The sequence below is a fragment of the Aulonocara sp. 'chitande type north' Nkhata Bay genome, linkage group LG22 (assembly GCF_057382095.1).
Source record: "Aulonocara sp. 'chitande type north' Nkhata Bay isolate Kocher_YH1m ecotype deep benthic linkage group LG22, A_spYH_male_GT1.1, whole genome shotgun sequence".
Classification (NCBI taxonomy): domain Eukaryota; kingdom Metazoa; phylum Chordata; class Actinopteri; order Cichliformes; family Cichlidae; genus Aulonocara; species Aulonocara sp. 'chitande type north' Nkhata Bay.
The window spans coordinates 3063352-3086209 of NC_141364.1; the positions used below are offsets into that span (position 1 = coordinate 3063352).

Genomic DNA, 22858 nt, shown 5'->3' on the forward strand with positions numbered 1-22858 from the left:
AGGCTCACCCGAGCCCAGACTTCTCGTTGAGAAAAGGGTGTCAATTGCATTCAGGGACCAGTTGATCAAATCCATAATTCCTCTTTTACGTTTTAGAGAACAGACTGTGAGAGAATGTTCCAGGGAAAGTAATACAAAAAACACGAGACTAGAGAAGGACATAAGAGGCTAAGCAGGGAAGCTAAGGGAGAGGAGGAGGAGGGGAGGAGAAAAGTGCGACCTCCTTCGTCAAGAGCAAGTGTTAAAACTTAACATGTTTTTCTATCAGGCAAAAGAAAAAGGTGTTGCTGACAAAGAGACATTTCCTGCTTTGTGCACACTGTGAGCATGAGGTGTGAATGTGGTTGTGGTTTGTTTCACCATGAGCTCACCTTTAGTTGAACAAAGAAAAATGAAATTATTTTTGTTTCATGCAAAATGTTTTCACACTTTTCTGAGTGGCTTTGCACATATAAATACAATGAAATGTTCTATTTGTGTGTTCCACCACACTGGAGGTTTTTATTCACATTAATTAAATGAAAGTTTGGGTCTGTGGTTCTTTGCATGCTGCCACTTCCTCAAAGCTTCTTCCTGTCTGAAAGCAAACAGAAGGCTGGACAAGAAACACTGAGAGCAGCATCAGTACAGAACAGCTTGATATCTACCAGGGTCAGTACTGCAGAACTGTTAGAGTACAGCTTAAACTCCTGCTCAGCGTCTCAGTCCTCTCAACATGTCCTCAGATATTTATGCTGAACCAGATCTATCAAAGAAGGTGAGATACAGCAGAAAGGAGGACGGAGCAGAGTGGGAGCAGAGGGAGGTGGATATCTACGAGAGTGCAGATGAGATCAGAGATAGTTATGATCATTTTCAATCGGAGGAAGGAGGTAAGTCAATTATAAAAACAAATGTACTGTAGAGTTTGTAGAGCTCTGTGAACAGGAAATTTATTTACACACTTTAGTCACAGTGCAGATGTTATATTTCTTTTGTTTTTGGCTAAGCTGATACAACCTCAACCGCAGGTCTATTAAGCCTTTCATGCATGAATTACTTTTCAAAGAGTTTTTTACATGTCCACTTAGGTGGACAACATACATTTGAAATTAAGTATTTGGTATGGAGTGACGCATCAGTGTCCAATGTAGTGGTTTATGTGTAAGTAGACCATCAACACTGACACAAATACAAGACAACAGCCTGTAGTGACCACTATGTGTTAATCACAGACTGACAGGAAATAAGCACAAACCAACATCCACACTGCTTTCTAACAGGACCACAGACTCTGAATCCTCCTTCAGTCCTGAAGGGCTCTTTCAGATGTGCTACACTGGGTCTAAGAGTGCTGTGCCTCCTGATGTTAGCTGGGATCATCATCCTGTCCATATGCTGTAAGATAAGATACAACCTCTGAACTTCTCCTGCAAATGAATGTATGACTGATACTGAATCCCAGCAGCCAACAAACATGCAGCTTCACAACCAGAACGTGTCCTTCTGCCACAGCAAATACAGGAAGTACATGAAGCCAACACAGAAGCAGCAAACACTGCAGTTCCTTTAATGACCACTGGAGGCTGATGCTGAAAGCGAGTCAGTCCCCACAGACTCCCATGTTAAAATGAGCACCTTTGCTGCAGTAAAAACATGTTTCCATTCAGGACCAAATGAGTTTTGGTCTCTAAGGATAGTTTCCTCTTCATAAAAACTGCACGGTGGCATTTTAAATGGAATTCTCTGATCAATAATATGAGCTGCTGTGTGGTACAGCCTGACCAACACGTTGGTTTTGCTGACTGAGCTTCTAGTATTTCATCAGTCTGTTACTTAGCACTGATTAGCAGGTGTGTGTCTGTGTGCATGATTCCTGGTTCATATCTTGTGTGTGTTGTGGAGTGAATGTTCTTGTTGTTCCTTCAAACTCTTCACTCAACACGGTGATTCTGTGATTATCTCAACAAAGCAGACAGGCAGCAGCATCTGCTGCAGACTGGACACTGATGTTTTGGAAGATAGATCAGCAATACATGAGTTGAGCTATTTTCCAACAGCCCCACAAACTGAATGTAAAGAAAAGCAGAAATCCTCCTTTGAATGAACAGCTGTGCTTGAACTCTCTTCATCTGCAGTCTGTGATGACGTTCAGTTACAACAAGTCAGTTTGAAGGAATCAGGATTGAAACATGTTCAAAGCAGCGACCGACACATTTCACTTTGTTCAATTTGTCTTCATGTTTTTGTGCTGTAATGTTTCTTTTCTCACAGAACAAAAAGTGTTTCAGAGAATTCCTGTCTCTTCTTCTTTGGTGTTTGTAAAACTTCAGAACATATGAAGGAAGAAGCTTCAGTAAATATGACCTGATAGACACACATTTCAAAGTGATGTCTGTAAACAGCTGACAAAACAGTTTCAAACAGCAGAAAGTCAGCTCTGACTTCTTTTTATTCTCCATTTTTACAGCAGGAAGATTTCATATTCATCAAAGCTTGAAAGCTGTTTTAGTGTGCAAGATGATTCTCAGAGAAAAGTCTAAAGGAGGGAAAGTGGGCGAGAAACCTGGGAAAGAAATACAGCAAATATTGGAAATATTCCAAAAGAGACGCATATTTATATGAATGTGACAATAGTTATGAGTTTAGTCCAGTTTCATATCAGATTTGATCTCTCTGACAGGTTCTGGGGAACAGGATGGTCAGATCCTTATTATGGTCACTATGGAGTCTGCTGTGACTATTATGGGAAATGGAGACGGTCATATTATTCTCATTCAACGACCTTCATCTGTGAGAAATGAGTTTGGTGCTTTGATGTAAATGTTTGAATAATCCAACCAAAGACACCTCACTATGAAATGTCCTGCATGAGCCTCAGACTCAGCTTACAGTCTTTACTTGTTCATTCTGCATCATATATTGATTACATATATTGTCCCTCTGTGCTCTGTGCTGTACAGTAAGGTTGGAAGTCATCCACACAAAACCTTGAAGTACTTCATTACTCTGTAGTTCCAGCAAATTGTTCTAATAAAAGTCAAAGTGCAGCTTGTCTTTACTTTGCTTTACTTGGTTTATTCGTCAGTCTGTTGGTCCTAAAACTACAGTTCTGGGTGTTTTTCAAAAAGTTCAGAAAAAAATATGTTTGATTAATAAGAATTTTAAAGGTTCTGATCAGCTGGAACATCAGAAGGACATTTTTAAACCTCTGTGTATGTGAAAGTGACAGAAAGACATTAAATGTTAATTGTGTTATGTGAGTCATGTATATTTAGTTTTGCATTTTATATGGAAGTTGTATTTAATTTTTGTATGATGGATTTGAAAAACAAATATTTCACATAAAGCTTTAAGTGTTGATGACTTTAATTACAGATAAATTAACTTACTCAGTAACTTATTGGTTGAATTGTAAACGAGAGAAAACGGCTTCAGAGCTCTAAGTGTCGCTATATTAAAGGTTCAACATTTAACTTGGAGACACTTTGAAATATTTCAAAACATCAACTCTCCTGCTTGTCTGACATTAAGACTTGGATGACTCTTAACTTCTTACACCTTAATGAAAGCAAAACTGAAGTCATTGTGTTTGGGCTTCCTAAAGATCCCAACTTCTCTCTTGACTTTTTGGGACCCCTAACCTCCGATTGCACTTCTTCCATTAAGAGTCTTGGAGTTATTTTTGACAATGCTTTTAAACTTGATAAACAAATCAGCTCTGTAGTTAAGGGATCTTTTTATCATTTACGGATTTTAGCCAAAGTCAAGTCTTACCTTTGCAGGAACAATCTAGAAAGAGTGGTCCATGCTTTTATTACTTCACGGCTGGACTACTGCAATTCCCTCTATGCTGGCCTAGATCGTTCCTGTCTACATCGCCTTCAACTGGTGCAGAACGCTGCCGCTCGCCTGTTGACCGGTTCAAAAAAAAGAGACCACATCACTCCGGTTCTCTGCTCTCTCCACTGGCTCCCAGTTGCTTTTAGGATTGATTTTAAAATCTTACTGCTGGCTTTTAAGGTTTTAAATGGCACTGCACCTTCTTACCTGTCAGAACTCCTTAGTACTTATCGCCCCAGGAGATCTTTGAGGTCAGCCGATCTGATGCTTTTAGATGTTCCCAGGTATAAATTAAAGACAAAGGGAGAGAGGGCGTTTGCTGTGGCTGCACCCAGACTGTGGAACAGTTTACCTCCTCACGTCAGATTCTCCAAAAGCCTAGAAACTTTTAAAACTGCTCTTAAAACTCACCTCTTTTCATTGGCTTTTAGAAAGGTTTAATTTATTTGTTTATTTATTTTTTATTTGAACAGCGAGGTGTTTTACGAAATTGTGTTCTATTGTATTTTTATCTGTATTTACTGTACAGCACTTTGGTCAGCCTTGGTTGTTTTTAAATGTGCTCTATAAATAAACTTGACTTGACTGACTTGACTAACAGAATATAAAGAAAACATCTCTGATGTGATGTTCAACACATCTATATATGAACTGAAGTTAGCATCCTCTAAGCAGCTAATGCCAGCCTGTACTAGGGTTGCCAACTCCCTGAAAAATAAATAAGGGACACCTCGTGGCCAGGGCCGGGCAACCCAGTTCACCCTTTCCAGTGTGGTGAATTTTGTAGCTCTTTTTTTTGTGTGTGAAATTATTTTTTAACCATTTGACTTGAATTTGATTTAAGCAGATGCATATTCTTTGTGATATGACCATATGTGAAACAAATGATCATTTAGCCATTTATTTTTAGCTCAAAATGACAACATTAACACAGTAAAACAGGTCTCTTTCTTAAACAGAAGCCTGTCATGCTTAACTTTTGAGAATATAAGTAAATCTTTCTTTAAAAGAACTCTGCCCTGCTTAACTTAAAATTATATAAATTAATATAAAACAATAGAACAAAAATATTCTTGTAACAGTGCACATATAGTGCATTTAGTACAATTGGCTTCAGTTGAGGTATTATTTCAGCTTTTCTAAAGCTAATCAGCTGCTCCTGTTTGTAAACCCGCTTGTTCCCATGATTACGCATCATAACTCATCATCATTATTCATCTATGTATTACTTTTATGTATTAGTCATCTATTTGTTGTAATCATCCATCCTTACAGTTGTTTATTACACAAAATAAATTATATTATCACACTTCTGGCCACATAGAGCTGATATTCACTGCACATGCCCATATTAACCTTAACCAGAGGGTTTAAACAACAAACAGTGTTTACATACCATATCTGCTTCTGCCGTGGCCTGGTGGACAAGAAATTGGTTAAGGGTTCCCCGAGCTTTCACGCCCCTCATGTTCTTCATGTGCCCACCACTAGAAGCATGCCTATGGAAAAAGTGCGCCGGCACACAGTGCAGTGCGCTTTAAAGGTGTTATCGTGCACTTTTCCAGCCAGGTGTTTCCCTTTTCCCATTCCTCCCTGTACTTTTGCAGCCTTTTTTTTCTTTCTCTGAGCGAACAAACATTGCTGCTCTAATGCTGGGCGCACACTGTGTGAATTTTGGCCCATTTTGAGACGATTTTTGAGTCATGCGACCGACTTGGTGATCGGCCCGATTTTGGCCTTCATCGTGCATCGTGTAGTATACGTGGGATAACGAGAAGCACACTGCTCACGCGCAAACACGTAAACGTCGGTGAAAAAGACTGAGCAGCATGGCTGTGCAGCCTGTGATCTGGACACAAGCGATGGAGGCACAACTTGTAGAACTTTGGAAAGCTCATCCGAGCCTTTTCCATGTGGCATCACAAAATTATCACGACCACAACAACCATGAAAATAGTTGGATTTACATGCTGCTCAATCACAGCTGCCTGATCATGTTTTTCATTAGCAATTTAGCAAAGTTGATGGTGGTGGTGTGTCTGTGTGAGTGAAAGACAGAGAGAGAGAGCGAGCGACAGATTTTCTGTTATAACCTTCATGTTATGGAGGCACAGTGTGAGCACTCAGGTCGCATCAGAGCATCGGGCCGTATAGTGTGAGACCTGCATCGTGACCTACCAACTTCTAACCCCTGCGAGTCAATCGTGCAGTTTGAGCAGGAGCTGAATAACGTGACTGAAAAAATCGCACAGTGTCTGCCCAGCTTTAGGTGTACTGTCGTCCGAGACTTGCACCGCAGTGTCGGCGTTTGTTTCCCTGTTGGCCATGCTTCTTGTTGTGGTCACCTGTTGTCTTCCGGTATTTTCTCCCTAAGCGACCTTTCCTCGACCAATGAGATGAGCGGTAATCTGAATTGTCATACTCGAATTGTCATAAGTGTGCTGTCAGCTCATTGGTCACAAAGCAGGAGAGGGGCTGGGAATTATGTTTTCAAACAAAGTGTTAATTCCATTAACATTTATAGACTACTTTTGATTCTCACTGTATTACGGGACAAAGTGCGTCGCTTATTAGCTCAATACGGGACGTGTTCTTTTGTTTCTAAATACGGGACGATTCCGTTTTTTAAGGGACGGTTGGCAACCCTAATCGCATAACCACTTAGCTGGCCGCGGCTGAACTAGCAGGCTCAAGAAAGGAAAAAACACTAAACACTCATAATAACCAAAACTGTCACAACATTGCAATACTATGAAAACACATCTTAAACATAATTAAACACATTTACTACTATTCTGACTGGTTAGTTGTTTTTTTGTCACAGTGCATTGAACTGCAATAGCGGTGCTATGTGAGCTAGGCTAACTCACCAGAATAGTTCAAAAGGCTCGAAGAAACACTCCGACTCCTTCGAGGTAGGTACCCGTCTTTGGTTCACCGCTAACGACAGCTCTCTCACAAATATTAATTGAACCTCTTTTCTCTCTTTCAACTGGGAAAAACCGTGCTCCGCGGCAGCATGGAGGTTTTCCTTGCCGTCTTTGTTCTTCTACACCACACCTTCACGCGCACCGAGATGCAGGTGATGCCTTCAGGGCAAGCCCGGGAATTAAACTATCAGACGAGAACTACGATGCATTCAAAGAACCCTGTACTTCTGATTGCTGTAAATCTTACGAGGGTTACATTTGCTTCTTTTTTCATTCAAGCTGAAGTCCGGGACAAACTGTGTTCCTTTTCAAATCAAATCAAATGACTTTTATAGTCACATCACATGTGCAGGTACACTGGTACACTACATGTGAGTGAAATTCTTGTGTGCGATCTTCACAAGCAACAGAGGTGTGCAAAAATACAATACCATAAGAACAAGCAAAATATAAGAATGGCTAAATCTGAGAATTATATGAATAAATATATGTACAATATGAATGTGTATACTAAATGTGTTTTTCTACGTGTGTGTACATATGTGTGTGTGTGTGTGTGTGTGTGTGTGTGTGTGTGTGTGTGTGTGTGTGTGTGTGTGTGTGTGTGTGTGCGTGCGTATGTACATATTTTACAAATTAAATAGAGTAAACAATAAGATAAAATACATAAAATATACAGAGGTTGGTAATTGGACATGTGCAAAACAAGTGGCATTTATATACAGTATGTAGTGCATAATGTTGAAGTTCCAGTAGTGAAGCTGAGGTGTCTATGACGTGTTCAGCAGTCTGATGGCCTGATGGAAGAAGCTGTCTCTCAGTCTGCTGGTTCGGGACCGGATGCTGCAGAACCTCCTTCCTGATGGAAGCAGTCTGAACAGTTTATGGCTGGGGTGACTGGAGTCCTTGATGATCCTCCCCGCTTTCCTCAGGCACCGCTTCCTGTAGATGTCCTGGAGGGAGGGAAGCTCACCTCCAATTATCTGTTCAGAGCACCGCACTACTCTCTGGAGAGCTTTACGGTTGTAAGCGGTGCTGTTGCCGTACCAGGTGGTGATGCATCCAGTGAGGATGCTCTCAATGGCACAGTGATAGAAGGTCCTGAGGATGCGGGGGCTCATGCCGAATCTTTTCAGTCTCCTGAGAAAGAAGAGGCGCTGCTGCGCCTTCTTCACTGTTTTGTTTGTGTGTACTGACCACGTAAGATCCTCAGCCAGATGTACACCAAGGAACCGGAAGCTGCTCACTCTCTCCACAGCAGCGCCGTTGATGGTGATGGGGGTGTGTACTTCTCTGCACCTCCGGAAGTCCGCTATCAACTCCTTTGTCTTTGCGACGTTGAGGGTGAGATGGTTGTCTTGACACCAGTGGGTCAGGGCGCTGACCTCCTCCCTGTAAGCCGTCTCATCACCGTTGGTGATAAGACCCACCACTGTAGTGTCGTCCGCAAACTTCACAATGATGTTGGAGTTGTTAGTGGCTGTGCAGTCGTAGGTGTAGAGTGAGTACAGGAGAGGGCTCAGTACACACCCCTGTGGAGCACCAGTGTTCAGTGTGATGGGGGATGAGGTGATGCTGCCCAGTCTGACCACTTGGCGTCTGTCAGACAGGAAGCTAAGGATCCAGCTGCAGAGGGAGCTGCTCAGTCCTAGATCCTGCAGTTTCCTGTCCAGCTTCGAGGGAACGATGGTATTGAATGCTGAGCTGTAATCTACAAACAGCATCCTCACATACGTGTCTCTCTTCTCCAGGTGTGACAGGGCAGTGTGTAGTGTCAGGGCTATGGCATCATCAGAATCAGAATCAGAATCGTGTTTATTGGCCAAGTATATGTGCAGACACATACAGGGAATTTGGTTCCGGTAGATGGTGGCTCTCAAGCACAGCAATGTAAATCACACACACACACACACACACACACACACACACACACACGCACACACACACACGCACACACACACAGACACACACGTGTCTATATATACACATTACACATACATACACAAAGCTGAGTTAAACCAACTATAAATAACGAATCTAAACTTATATACATAAAATACAGAAGTGAATGAGGTGGAATGAATACTACAAAATGTACATAAGGTGCAGTTGCAGTCTGGCAGTGGGAGCAGTGTGACAGGTCAACTGTTAAGAAGGGAGATGGCGAGGGGAAAGAAACTGTTCCTGTCTCGGGTGGTCCTGGTCTGCAGGCTTCTGTACCGTCTGCCAGAGGGCAGCAGATCAAAAAGTCTGTGTGCAGGGTGTGAGGGGTCTGCGATGATTTTCCCTGCCCGTTTCCTGGTCCTTGAGAGGTACAGATCCTGTATGGAGGGCAGGGGGGCGCCGATGATCCTTTCTGCTGCCCGTACAGTCCGCTGCAGTCTGCTCCTGTCCTGTTTAGTGGCTGCTCCATACCAGACTGTGATGGAGGAGCACAGGACAGACTCAATGACCGCAGTGTAGAACTGGATCAGCAGCTCCTGTGTCGACTGTACTCCCCCAGTTGTCTCAGGAAGTACATCCTCTTCAAGGAACTTGAAGATCTTCACAGCTGACACAGGGCTGTCTGATATGGTGAGGGGGAGCAGAGTTGAGGGATGTCTCCTGAAGTCCACTGTCATCTCTACAGTCTTAAGCGTGTTCAGCTCCAGATTGTGCTGACTGCACCAGAGTACCAGCTGCTCAATAATAATAATAATAATAATGGATTGGATTTATATAGCGCTTTTCAAGGCACCCAAAGCGCTTTACAATACCACTATTCATTCACTCTCACATTCATACACTGGTGGAGGCAAGCTACAGTTGTAGCCACAGCTGCCCTGGGGCAGACTGACAGAAGCGAGGCTGCCATATCGCGCCATCGGCCCCTCTGGCCAACACCAGTAGGCAAGTAGGGTAAAGTGTCTTGCCCAGGGACACAACGACCAGGACAGAGAGCCCAGGGATCGAACCGGCGACCTTCCGGTTACAGATGCGATTCCCAACCCCCTGAGCCACGGTCGCCCTCAACTTCCTGCCGGTATGCAGACTCATCACCATCTTGAATGAGGCCAATGACAGTGGTGTCATCTGCAAACTTTAGGAGTTTGACAGCCGAGTTCTTGGAGGTGCAGTCGTTAGTGTAGAGGGAGAACAGTAGTGGTGAGAGGACACATCCTTGAGGGACCGGGTTTCAGAGGTGATCTCCCCCAGCCTCACTTGTTGCTTTCTGTCTGTCAGGAAGCTGGTGATCCACAGACAGGTAGCTGGTGACACGATGACCTGGGAGAGTTTGGAGGAAAGAAGTTCAGGCACAATGGTGTTAAAAGCCGAACTAAAGTCCACAAACAGGACCCTGGCATAAGTTCCCGGGCGGTCAAGGTGTTGCAGGATGTAATGCAGCCCCATGTTCACTGCATCATCCACCGACCTGTTTGCCCGGTAGGCAAACTGCAGAGGGTCCAGCTGGTGGCCTGTAATGTCTTTCAGATGGGCTAGTCGTTCGAAGGATTTCATGACCACAGACGTCAAGGCGACAGGTCTGTAGTCATTCAGTCCTGTGATGGTGGGTTTCTTGGGAACAGGGATGATGGTGGAGCGTTTGAAGCAGGAGGGAGCTTCACACAGCTCCAGGGATGTGTTGAAGATGCCAGTAAAAATGGGAGCCAGCTGTTCAGCACAGGTTTTGAGGCAGGAGGGTGAGACAACGTCTGGTCCGGGGGCTTTCCTGGGCTTCTGTTTCTGGAATAGTCGGCTCACATCCTGAGTGTGTATTCTGAGTTTCAGGGAGGAGGAAAGGGGGGTGAGAGGTATGGTGGTGGTCGTTGAGTCTGGATTGGGGAGGGTGGGGGTGGTCGTTGAGTCTTGATTGGGGAGGGGCAGGGTGAAGGGGGGAGAGGTGGACCTGTTGTGGCGGTATGCAAATTGTAGAGGGTCCAGTGAGTCGGGTAGTGCAGAGCAGATGAAGTCCCTGACCAGCTTCTCGAAGCATTTGCTTACGATGGGGGTCAGGGCTACAGGTCGCCAGTCGTTCAATGAGGAGATGGTGGAGGATTTGGGTACAGGGACGATGGTGGCCATTTTGAAGCAGGCTGGGACTACAGACAGAGAGAGGGAAAGGTTGAAGATGTGCGTGAACACTCCAGACAGCTGAGCCGCGCATGACTTGAGGACGCGGCCGGGAATCCCGTCCGGACCAGTAGCTTTGCGTGCGTTCACCTTCCTGAAGCACTTCCGCACATCCTCCTCAGACACAGTGTGCGCACTGACGTCATTTACCGCGTAATATTTTCTCTGAATGTGGGACGATTCCGTTTGTACGGGACGGCAACTCTACTAACTAACCTTATGAACATCCACCTGCTGGCCTCTGTGGAAGCTCCGCCACAGCCACCACCAAACAACTGAGTTATTTTGACACATCGGCCAGCATCTGGCCAATCCAACACCTTTCATTGTTTATACCGTTACTAAAAAAATGAAATAAATAATCATCGGCCGTAAAAACAAAAAATCACCGCCAGTCCAGCTGTGGCTACTAACAAGAAAATGCACTCGCGTTACTATTTTTCAACAAACAGACGGTTGAAGCTGTGTTCAGCTTACTGCATCTTATATCAGTTGCACGTGAGTAGCTGTAAGTAATCTGGACGCTACAGATTGCCCACAGACAGCAATCACTTTCTGGTAGACGATCAGTTTTTGGCACAACACCTGGAGCTCAGGGGGCAAAACAATGGCACGAGTGCTGCTGTTTGACTGAGGAAAAATAAAGTAGTCGTGGTAAGCCAATCACATGACCACTTCAAGATGACAAAGCAACAAGGTTTGTAAATTGTGCCACGTAAAACCAGAGTCATGATAAACAAGATATACGCAGCGTTTTTCCCTCAATAGTTTCGTCATGTTTGCTGTCTAAGGACAGCGCAGCGAGACCTCTCTGCTTATGAACAAAAAATAAAAAAAAAACAAAACAAAAACACCCATTTTGTGTTGGTGGAAAAATGCACCATGTCGACCAATTAAAAAATGATATGGCAACATGACATTTGGTTGTTTAGGAAAAGGGAGATGTTTTAGGAGTGACAGAGAGAGAGAGAGAGATTTGTGACGTTTAGTGTGTTTGGAGTGTGTGGTTAGTGTGTTGTCTTGTGTAGTTAGTGTGTAGTGTTGTGGATAGTTTTGTGTTGTGTGTCAGAACAATGAGGCGACTGCTGTCTCCAGGTAGGAACAGGAGTGTCACACCTGCTGCTGTCAGACCTGCAGGTATCAGGCTGTGATGTTTCCTTTATAGTGGACAGAAATATTTGGCACAAATAATTTGTGTGACATCTTGTTGAAGAACAGCTGATTGTTCTGTAAATAGTTTGAAATGGTTATTTAAAAAATCAAGGTAAAATTAAATGGATGCAAATAACTTTGTTGTTTGCAAAACTTGTGCATAGGATTTTAAAATTGACAGTTTATATTTGCATTTAAAGTTATGAAATATGATCATTAAACATGTTTGTGGTTGTTACAGTTTTTTGTCTGATTTTGATCAGTTGTGTTAATACAGTTTGTCAAAATGAAAACATGACTGTAAATTCAGACACGTGAGGTTGTGCTGAAGAGAATGAGACCAAACAAGGCAAGTAAATAGTTTTTAAAGGTGAAATGTGGAGGAAACATCAAAAGTAGTTAAAAATGGATTATACCCTGGACCCCAGAGTGTTAAACATTTTTTTAAAGTAACACAAAAGTTACTTTTCAAGTAATTAATTACTTTTAGAATCTAGTAACTCAGTTACTTTTTGAAGAAGTAACTAGTTACTATAATTAATTACTTTTTCATAGGAACTTTCCTGACACTGCTATCTACACACTCCAAACACACTAAACATGACAAGTCTCTCACATCTCAAGACTCGCTGTCAATCTCTCTCTCTCTCTCTCTCTCTCTCTCTCTCTCTCCATTTTATCTCGGCTGTAACATGATGATGATGTCAAATGAGGACACGAGGATGCGTGGCACATTAAATGTTGCACAACGTATTCGTGAGTTTCATATCAGATAAGAAAAATATTTTCAGAAACCGTTCAGATGCACTTTTATCATTTTGTCCTATAAATTTGTTCCATCATGTGACTCGGCTGTCATATAAACACGTCTGTGTTCTTATTTAGTCACAGATCAGATCATCACATCTGTCAGGACAGAAACACTAGCAGCAGTAAAAAGTACTGCAGAGGCTCAGGTTCATGTTCAGCCCAGGCTCTGTGCTGCAGCTCAGCCCCTCTCTCTCCACTTTCTTTACTGTTTCAATGGTCTCTGTCCAAAAAACAACAACAAAGAAATATCTGTGAAAAAGTAGAGTTCATAAACTCAAACCATGAATAAAATAAAATGCAAACATTTTATTTTGAAGGAAATTTAGTTTAATTTGTTGAATAAACCCAGAAAGTTGATTCTGTTTATCTGGACTTTGTGTTATCAGTTTTAATTCTAACTATGAACAAAATGTGGTTTAGCTTTTCCTGTCATGACGTCTGTACCTCCTGTTGAAAGCAGCTCACAGAGAGACAGAGACAGCGAAGCGACAGCAGCATCAGAATACAGAGGACCAACATTTACTTATGATTTACTGCAGAATCAGAATCAGCTTCACATAGAAAAGCTCCAGTTAACAGAGAAACACAGCGACTGAGTGACGGCTCTGCTGCACAGGAAACTGACACTGCTGAAAACTGAGCATCTTAAAATGTCTTCCATCATTGATGAGGATCCAGAGTTGAGCATGAATGTGAAATACAGCAAAGGAGAGGACAGAGGAGAGAGACTGGAGGGACTGGTCCTCCTCCATGAGAATGTGGACTCCTGCACAGACCGTCAGGTCCATGTTTCAACACAGGACGGAGGTAAGTATCAAATACTGAGGCATCAGGAATCAGGAGAGACTGTTTCCATCTTCTCAATAAAATATCAAACTAATACAGATCCATCAAAGCTTTTGGATCCAGAGACTCAGTTTATTCATGGTGTGGAGGAAAGTTCAAGCTTTGGTGAAGGTGTGCAGTCTCTGCTCTTATCATGGTTTATATGTTTCTATATTTTTTAATGTTTTCTGTTTATTTAGAGAATAAATGATAAAAAGTGTCTAGTTTAAAGTATCAGTGTGTTATTTTAGTAAGTGTAGAAACAAGCTGACAGAAAAGTGTTGGAGGAGTTATCTCACAGATCAGTGGTGAAGGCAGAAATATAAGAAACAAGGAAGTGTTGCTCGACACTGTGGAGCGAGTATAACCACAGAAACTACTCGAAGCACACTTGTCACAGCTAGTTTTAGCTGACAGGAAATCAGACCAATGAATAACAACTCTGTTTTCATTTCAGCAAATCATGGAGATATTGTTTTAATGACATAATATTCATGTTATAATAACCAACATTGTCCTCATGATCTGGTCTTTGTGTGAAACACGCTGATACACATTCGTCTGTTTCTGAGTCACATCAAAGCGTTTCTCTGTCAATCAGAGTCTCTGTTCTCACATATGTAAAAGTCACCTGAAGACGAACATGTGACAAAGTCTCCTGTAAATATCAAAACTGCTGGAATGAACTTGTTCAGCTCATCATCAGGTCGGCTGCAGGTGGAAAGTCTTTCTGACGATAAACCAATAAAATACGCTTGAAAAATGGGAAACAAATTATGATTAAAACATGTTTAATAATTAAATTAACAAATTCTTTTCTCTCCATTTTGCCTTCGTAGAAATAAAAGCCCAGAAGAAGCTTCCAGCTGTGAAAAGAAGCCGTTTCAGAGCTGTTGAAGTGAAGCTGGTGGTTCTGTATCTGCTGATTCTGGCTGGAATCACAACACGCTGTGAGGAGTTTTATTATCATGCTCATGATACACTCCCATGTTAAAATGAGCACCTTTGCTGCAGTAAAAACATGTTTCCATTCAGGACCAAATGAGTTTTGGTCTCTAAGGATAGTTTCCTCTTCATAAAAACTGCACGGTGGCATTTTAAATGGAATTCTCTGATCAATAATATGAGCTGCTGTGTGGTACAGCCTGACCAACACGTTGGTTTTGCTGACTGAGCTTCTAGTATTTCATCAGTCTGTTACTTAGCACTGATTAGCAGGTGTGTGTCTGTGTGCATGATTCCTGGCTCATATCTTGTGTGTGTTGTGGAGTGAATGTTCTTGTTGTTCCTTCAAACTCTTCACTCAACACGCTGATTCTGTGATTACATCAACAAAGCAGACAGGCAGCAGCATCTGCTGCAGACTGATGCAGGTGCAGCCACACTATGTTAGACAGTGGCCGTCTGTCATTGTGCGACTAGTTAGTTCACTTGGTGTATTAAGCAGGTAGCTAACAAGCTAATGTTAGCTCCATTCATCTCATTGGAAAATGAAAAACTTTATTTAAATCATTTTAAATTTTAAATCTTCGGTTTTGTTGCATTTCTAACCAGATATTTTGGTGAGTTTGGAAAAAGAGCAGCTGAAGGACGAGATGGAAGGTAAGAAACTATTAAAAACTGTCAGAGTTGGAGACGGATTTGAAAGGTAACTGATTTTACATTTTGAATCAGCTTCTTGTGTTAAGATAAAAAAAAGAAACAAACCAAATGACAGCAGCTGACCTCCCAAACTAACATAAACAGGAGAAACTGTTCACAGTCAAGGGCAGCTCAGCCCTACAAACTCCTTCAGAGTAAAACAGGAAACACACAGTGAGAGCAGTACTTCCACAGGAAGTACCTGATCACATGGAAACACCTTTGATATGAGGAAGTGTTGATTCCCACGGCAGCTTGTCTGTTCTTTCAAAAACATGTGTTTGACTTTAAGAGAAGTGTCCTGATCGATGGACGAGATTTGGAAGCAGCTGTTACTTTAAATCCACTGAGGCAAAGCACTGGCAAGAGAGCAGGAGAGCCTGTCAGGATAAAGGAGCTGATCTGGTGATGATAAACAGCAAAGAGGAACAGGTGGGTGTGTTTGTTCATGTCTGTGTGATCTTTGATGGAGCTGACAGTGAGTTACAAAGTTCTTCATACTGTGAATTAAAGCCACACATTGATGATAAGTATACATGTGCAAACATACAGACACATAAACAAAGCAGCACATTCATTCCATCAGAAACACAACAGTTAGAAACTATGGAGGAAAATAAAGGGGAAAAGATTGAGGGAGAGCTAACCTGTAAAAATGAGTTTCAGCCGTTGACAGTCAGCTGACCTGATAGTCTGAGGAAGGCTGTTCCACAGTTTGGCTGCAACAAGCTCAAAAGCACGATGGCCTCTGGTGTTCAAATCAGAGCGAGGGACAGTTGGGAGACGCTGATTAGATGATCAGAGAGGCCGGCTGCAGTGATAAGGTCCAAGAAGCTCTGCTATATAAGCAGGGGCCTGTTCATGCACAGCTTTATATGTTCATAACAGGATTTAAAAGAGGATTCTGAAGTTCACTGTAAGCCAGTGAAGAGAAGCAAGAATAGGTGAGACTGCAGGCCAGGTTTTGTTTGCAGCCTTGCTGCTGAGTTCTGCACTAACTGCAGACCAACTATGGAGGACTGAGAAATGCAGGTGAAAAGTGAATTACAATAATCAGGCAGGAGAAAGTATGAACTCAAAGTTCCAGATGATTGAATCACAGTAAAGATTTGATCTTTGCAATATTTCTGAGCTAAAGGAAACAAGACTGGCTGACCTTTGACATGTGAGGCTCAAAATGATCTTTAACAGGTGATTGGATGTTACTGGTGAGGGGGACGATGTACTGACTGACCTCCTCAGAGAAACTGAGCCAAACAGCACAACTTCAGTTTGAGATGAAGGAAGTTTTAAATCCATGAAATGATGACAGAGAAGCATTCACTGAGGCAGGAGAGGCTCGACAGAAAAGCATTAGTGTGTGTGTCATCTGCACAGCAGTGCTAGGAGATCCCATTAAAACCATTAAGCAGATGTCACAGGGGCAGCATTTATAAAGAGAACAGAACTGGTCCAAGGACTGAGGCATGTGGGACTCAGATGAGGACACACGTTGATTAATATGAAGTATCTGTTTGATATTCAAAGATGGTCGCTCACAGTGGACATAGATGCTTCTTTCACTCCTCTTTCAAACCATCTGTCCTCTCTGTCCAAAATGTGAACATATCCTTTAGATGCAGATGGACTGCTGAGTCTTGTCCTGTGGAGGTGGCTCTTCTGTGTTGTGCCATGCACTTGTGAAGTGGCTGTTTGGTCTCTCCAATGTAGAGGTCTGGACATTCCTCGCTGCACTGTACAGCATACACCACATTGTTAAGCTTGTGTTTAGGAGTTTTGTCTTTTGGGTGAACCAGTTTCTGTCTGAGTGTGTTGCTTGGTCTGAAGTACACTGTGATGTCGTGCTTGGAGAAAACTCTCCTGAGTTCCTCTGATACACCGGCTACATAGGGGATGACAATGTTGTTGCGTCTGTCCTTCTTATCCTCCCTCGCTGGTGTCTGGTCTTCTTTTCTGTGCCTCTTTGCTGACTTTAAGAACGCCCATTTAGGATAGCCGCACGTTTTGAGTGCTTCCTTTACATGTGTGTGTTCCTTCTTTTTTCCTTCAGGCTGTTCTGCCCGGTGGTGTAGGGTCCTAATTACTCCAAGTTTGTGTTCCAGAGGGTGATGGGAGTCAAAGAGGAGGTACTGGTCCGTGTGTGTGGGCTTCCGGTAAACTTCGATGTTGAGGTTGCCGTTCTCTTCAATGTGCACAGCGCAGTCCAGGAAAGGCAAACAGTTGTCCTTTGTGTCTTCCCTGGTGAACTTGATGTTCTTATCCACAGCGTTAATGTGCGCAGTGAAGGATTCCACTTCTTGTGTCTTGATTTTGACCCAGGTATCGTCCACATATCTGTACCAGTGGCTGGGTACTCTTCCTTTGAAAGAGCCAAGAGCCTTTCTTGTGAAGTTGGTCCTTTCCTCCAAGGAGCTGTCTTCTTGTAGTCGTTTTCTGACAGTCTCCACGGCCTCTGTGGTGGGTATGCAAGTGAAGAGAGAGACTACATCAAAGGACACCATGGTTTCATCTGGATCCAGGGTAAGTTTCTGGACCTTGTCGGTGAAGTCGGTGGAGTTCTTGATGTGGTGTGGGGTGTTCCCCACGAGAGGAGCAAGGATGGTAGCAAGGTGTTTAGCAATGTTATAAGTGGCTGAGTTTATGCTACTGACTATGGGTCTGAGTGGGACAGCTTCCTTGTGGATTTTAGGAAGTCCGTAGATGCAGGGTATGGCATCCCCTGGGTAAAGGCGGTGATATGTGAGGCGGTCAATAATTTTGTCCTTTTCAAAGTCTTGAAGGCAAGCTATAACTTTCTTTTTGTAGCTGCTTGTGGGGTCTCGCTTTAAGGCTTCGTAGGTATTGTTGTCACTGAGGAGAGTAGTGATCTTTGTGTGGTAATCTGTAGTGTTTAGGACCACGGTGCATCTTCCCTTATCAGCTGGTAAAACAGTGATGTTGTGGTCTTTGGTCACAATGAACCCACCCGAAACTCTGGCTGATTGGGGCCCACACCCAGTTCCACACCTTGGCTCAGGCGATTAGAGGATCATCAGGGGGTCCTTTTGTCCCTCTGTGGGGGGTCACTCCCACTAGGTTTATATCTGGGACTCTCCACCATTTGACCTTAGAACTGAAGAAGCTTCTCGGATGAGAGGTGAAACGTCTTCAAGTAACTTAAAGAAGTCCAGACGCTTTTCTTTGCAAGCTCCTTTGACTGTGTTAATAAGAGGAGCACCATCAACAGTATGAAGGCTGCAGAGAAGTCAAGCAGGACTCAAATGGAGTCTTTATCCCAGCGCAGAAGAATCTGGTTAGTAACTTTCATGAAAGCTGTTTCAGTGCTGTGGTTTGTCTGGAACCAGGTTGGAATTGATCAAAGATCTGAAGGAGCTGACGAGCAACTTGATTTAAAACAGTGGGATGTAAGGAGGGTTGATCCCACTCACAAAGACTCTGGCTGTTTGAAAGTCAGCTGAAATGAAAGGGACTGGTTTCTAATAGAGAGAAGTCAGGGGGAGATGGCAGCAGGAAGGAGTTTGAACTCCAACAACAGAACTGGAGGAGAGACTTGGGGCGGTTGAAGAGGTACAGACTTGAACTCTGACCTGATACTGTTGATGTTGCCAGTGAAGAAATCTAAAAATGTCCACAGTCATTAGAAGACATGGGAGTGACAGCAGTTTGTCTCTGGGAAGACAACACTGACTGTAAGCCTGTCAAAGATGATACATCTGTGATTGGATAGTAGGTCAGACATGTGGAAGGTCAGCGTTATGTGTGGGGCCGACAACATGATGCACTACATGAAATGATGCTGCAGTGTTCATCAATTGTGTGGCAGTGTTGTTAGAGGGATCATCAATAAGTAAATTAGACTCATCTACTAAAATGACTTTATGAACAATAACCGATGAGAGAAGATTAGAGAATCCATTCAGGAAATGATTGCAGGATTTGGGAGGTGGATCGATTACAATACAGCAAACTGGAGATTCACATTGAATTATGAAGGAGAGAAATTCAAAGCAGTTAAAGAACCAGGATTAAATGGGAACCAGTTCAGATGATCCTTAGAAACCAAGTCAACACAAAACATTGAAATAACAGAAATGTTATAAAATGGGAGAAATCCTCATAATCCAGATTATTTTTCTGATTCAATCCAACTGAATCAAATGATTTGTTAACACTGATTCCACTGCAACACTGACTGAGCTACAGGAGGAGCTGATATTCATTGATTCTTTGGCTCTTTCTGATTTCTGCACAATGGAAGAAAAGTTTCATCACAGTTATTCTTCCTTCAGACATGTTCACAAGATGATGTCACTACAACAGAAGTGCTGAATTATGACTGGAGACAATATTTGTGTCTCTTCTCAAACAGGAATTTGTCAATGAACTGAACATGGTAGATTCCTGGATTGGTCTGAGAGCCAACCAGACATCAGGAGGATATGAATGGGAATGGGTGGACGGAGCACCGCTGACAGAAACGTGAGACATTAGTTTGTTTCTATTCCAGAGTTATTATTTAGAAGTGAAACATGGATGTTTTGGAAGATAGATCAGCAATACATGAGCTGAGCTATTTTCCAACAGCCCCACAAACTGAATGTAAAGAAAAGCAGAAATCCTCCTTTGAATGAACAGCTGTGCTTGAACTCTCTTCATCTGCAGTCTGTGATGACGTTCAGTTACAACAAGTCAGTTTGAAGAAATCAGGATTGAAACATGTTCAAAGCAGCGACCGACACATTTCACTTTGTTCAATTTGTCTTCATGTTTTTGTGCTGTAATGTTTCTTTTCTCACAGAACAAAAAGTGTTTCAGAGAATTCCTGTCTCTTCTTCTTTGGTGTTTGTAAAACTTCAGAACATATGAAGGAAGAAGCTTCAGTAAATATGACCTGATAGACACACATTTCAAAGTGATGTCTGTAAACAGCTGACAAAACAGTTTCAAACAGCAGAAAGTCAGCTCTGACTTCTTTTTATTCTCCATTTTTACAGCAGGAAGATTTCATATTCATCAAAGCTTGAAAGCTGTTTTAGTGTGCATGATGATTCTCAGAGAAAAGTCTAAAGGAGGGAAAGTGGGCGAGAAACCTGGGAAAGAAATACAGCAAATATTGGAAATATTCCAAAAGAGACGCATATTTATATGAATGTGACAATAGTTATGAGTTTAGTCCAGTTTCATATCAGATTTGATCTCTCTGACAGGTTCTGGGCAGAAGGATGGTCAGATCCTTATTCTGGTCACTATGGAGTCTGCTGTGACGGTGATGGGAGATGGACAAAGTCTTATTCTGATTTAAAGACCTTCATCTGTGAGAAATGAGTTTGGTGCTTTGATGTAAATGTTTGAATAATCCAACCAAAGACACCTCACTATGAAATGTCCTGCATGAGCCTCAGACTCAGCTTACAGTCTTTACTTGTTCATTCTGCATCATATATTGATTACATATATTGTCCCTCTGTGCTCTGTGCTGTACAGTAAGGTTGTGTCACGGTCCTGGGTCTCCTGACTCAGCGTTTTTAGTTCCTTGTGATTTTTGTATTATTGTACTTGTGAGTTATTCTATGGTTTCTAGTTTCGATCCCTTGTCCTTCATGTTTCTCTGTGTCCCCTCTGTTCTGTGTAAGTCTGTGTCTGCATGTTTGAGTTCCCCTCTGTGTCTTTCGGTTCTTAGAGTCCTGTGCCTTATGGTTATGTCTCCGTGTTTCTTAGTTGCTCTGTCTCCCCTAGTCTAGTTCGCGTCTCTGTGTCATACTTCCTGTTTTACTTTGAAGGTCTGTGTCTTACGTGAATGCGTCCTGCTTTGCTTGTCTCGTCAGTCCTGATTTCTCCCAGCTGTGCCCTCCTTCTTTTTCTCATTCCCCTCGTTACTTCCCAGTGTATTTAAACTAGAGATGGCACGATACCACTTTTTTATGTCCGATACCGATATCATAAATTTGGATATCTGCCGATACCGATATGAATCCGATATAGTGTTTTTTAATCAACAAAACTGTTTTTTAAATATTTTGCTGCATTTTGTATAAGTTCATACTCAAGTTTAAAACAACAACTACACTAAAGCTATTCTGTTATACCTGTATGCAAAAAAAAATATTTCATAGTTCAGCAATCAATTTAATAAACTTAAACCTACACCATCCTCCCTATTCTGGTATTTTAAAGAGTACTTAGAATAAATATTAAGCAACCTAACTAATAGGGTTCCAACTCCCAGCAACAACAAAAAGAAATAAATAAAAAATAGGGAACCACCCCTCACACTCCACCTCATGATGCTTAATCGACGTAATCAACCTTAATTTGATGCAGTGTGAAAAAAAAATGCACAGAAATCAATTATTTTTCAAGAAATATTAAATAGATTCAACATCTTTCTTCAACAAAATTGCAGACTGCACAGATGGTACCTTCCCAAAGGAAAAAGTACTATAGCTTACTAGGGTATATATATTAGACTTAATAGTCACTATGTACAGTAATTGACTTCTATTCATTTTGCATCAAATTAAAACTTTGGGTGTCAGATAATTATTTATTAAAAGCTAGACATTTTAAATGAGAATAAGAAAGAAAAGTTTGTCTTTGTGCCCCCTTTTCTCTGTTAATGCCCTATCGGCCCCCCCGGCTAAACTTTGCTAGATCCGCCCCTGCACAGTTACCAGCGTCAGCTACGTAGAAAAAGATCCTCGAGTAGAAAGTAATATTAAATAAATTCTAACAACAGCTGATCAAGCTTAAACGTGCTGCTGTTGTTCAGCCGCTGGTTTCCTCTTTCTGGTGCAAAGTGGACCAAAAACAAAGGAGAGACGATCAGCTGATCATTGATCAGTTTCATGATTGAAGTAGCAGCCGGAGAGCGAGAGAGAGAGAGAGAGAGAGGCAGTCACTCCATATATCGCTTGTTAAGCTTAACGCAGGAATGCTTTACAAACATTTAGAGATGGACTTACACACTTGCTTTACTTCTCTCGGGGATAACTTTGTCGGAGATGAAATGCCGGGTTGCTAGCGAAGCTCCAAATGCTATCCAGACCACCGACAGGTCCCGCATGCCACAGCCGCTCTATCACGTGATGCATACTGCTCCGACGTGCTAACGTTCTGAGGTGAGTTACGGCGTGTTGCAAGTTTTGTGAGGTGCTTTCGTGATATTTAATGGATCGGATTACATTTTTTATTTTTCTCCGATATCCGATCCAGTAATTTAGGTCAGTATCGGACCGATACGTAATATCGGATCGGTCCATCTCTAATTTAAACCCTGTGTTTCTCTGAGTCAGTGTCGCGTCGTCCCTCATGCTGTGTGGATCTCCCTGTGAGTTTTTAGTTCCCAGTTTAGATTAGTTTGTATGTTTTTTCCCTGCCAGCAAATAAAGCTGTGTTTTGAGTTCACCTCCCCGAGTCTGTGAGTCCTGCATTTTGGGTCCAACTCCTGCCTGCCGCACAGCGATTCATGACAGGTTGGAAGTCATCCACACAAAACCTTGAAGTACTTCATTACTCTGTAGTTCCAGCAAATTGTTCTAATAAAAGTCAAAGTGCAGCTTGTCTTTACT

At 42.4% G+C, this 22858-nt stretch overlaps 1 protein-coding gene across 3 annotated transcripts in view; it reads left to right on the forward strand.

Annotated features, from left to right (window-relative positions):
• The first annotated feature begins 715 nt into the window (after nt 1-715).
• LOC147303196 (C-type lectin domain family 4 member C-like) overlaps nt 716-22858 on the forward strand; it is a 36287-nt gene continuing 14144 nt past the window's right edge. Inside the window, exons 1-3 of one of the 3 annotated variants that reach the window (XM_086281365.1) lie at nt 716-872; nt 1263-1379; nt 21849-21886. In XM_086281365.1, the coding sequence (XP_086137491.1) occupies nt 716-872; nt 1263-1379; nt 21849-21886 (312 nt within the window). Of the gene's footprint in view, nt 873-1262; nt 1380-13302; nt 13632-14488; nt 14600-21848; nt 21887-22858 lie in introns of those variants that run through there. The other 2 variants (XM_086281364.1, XM_086281363.1) reach the window with 2 other exon arrangements.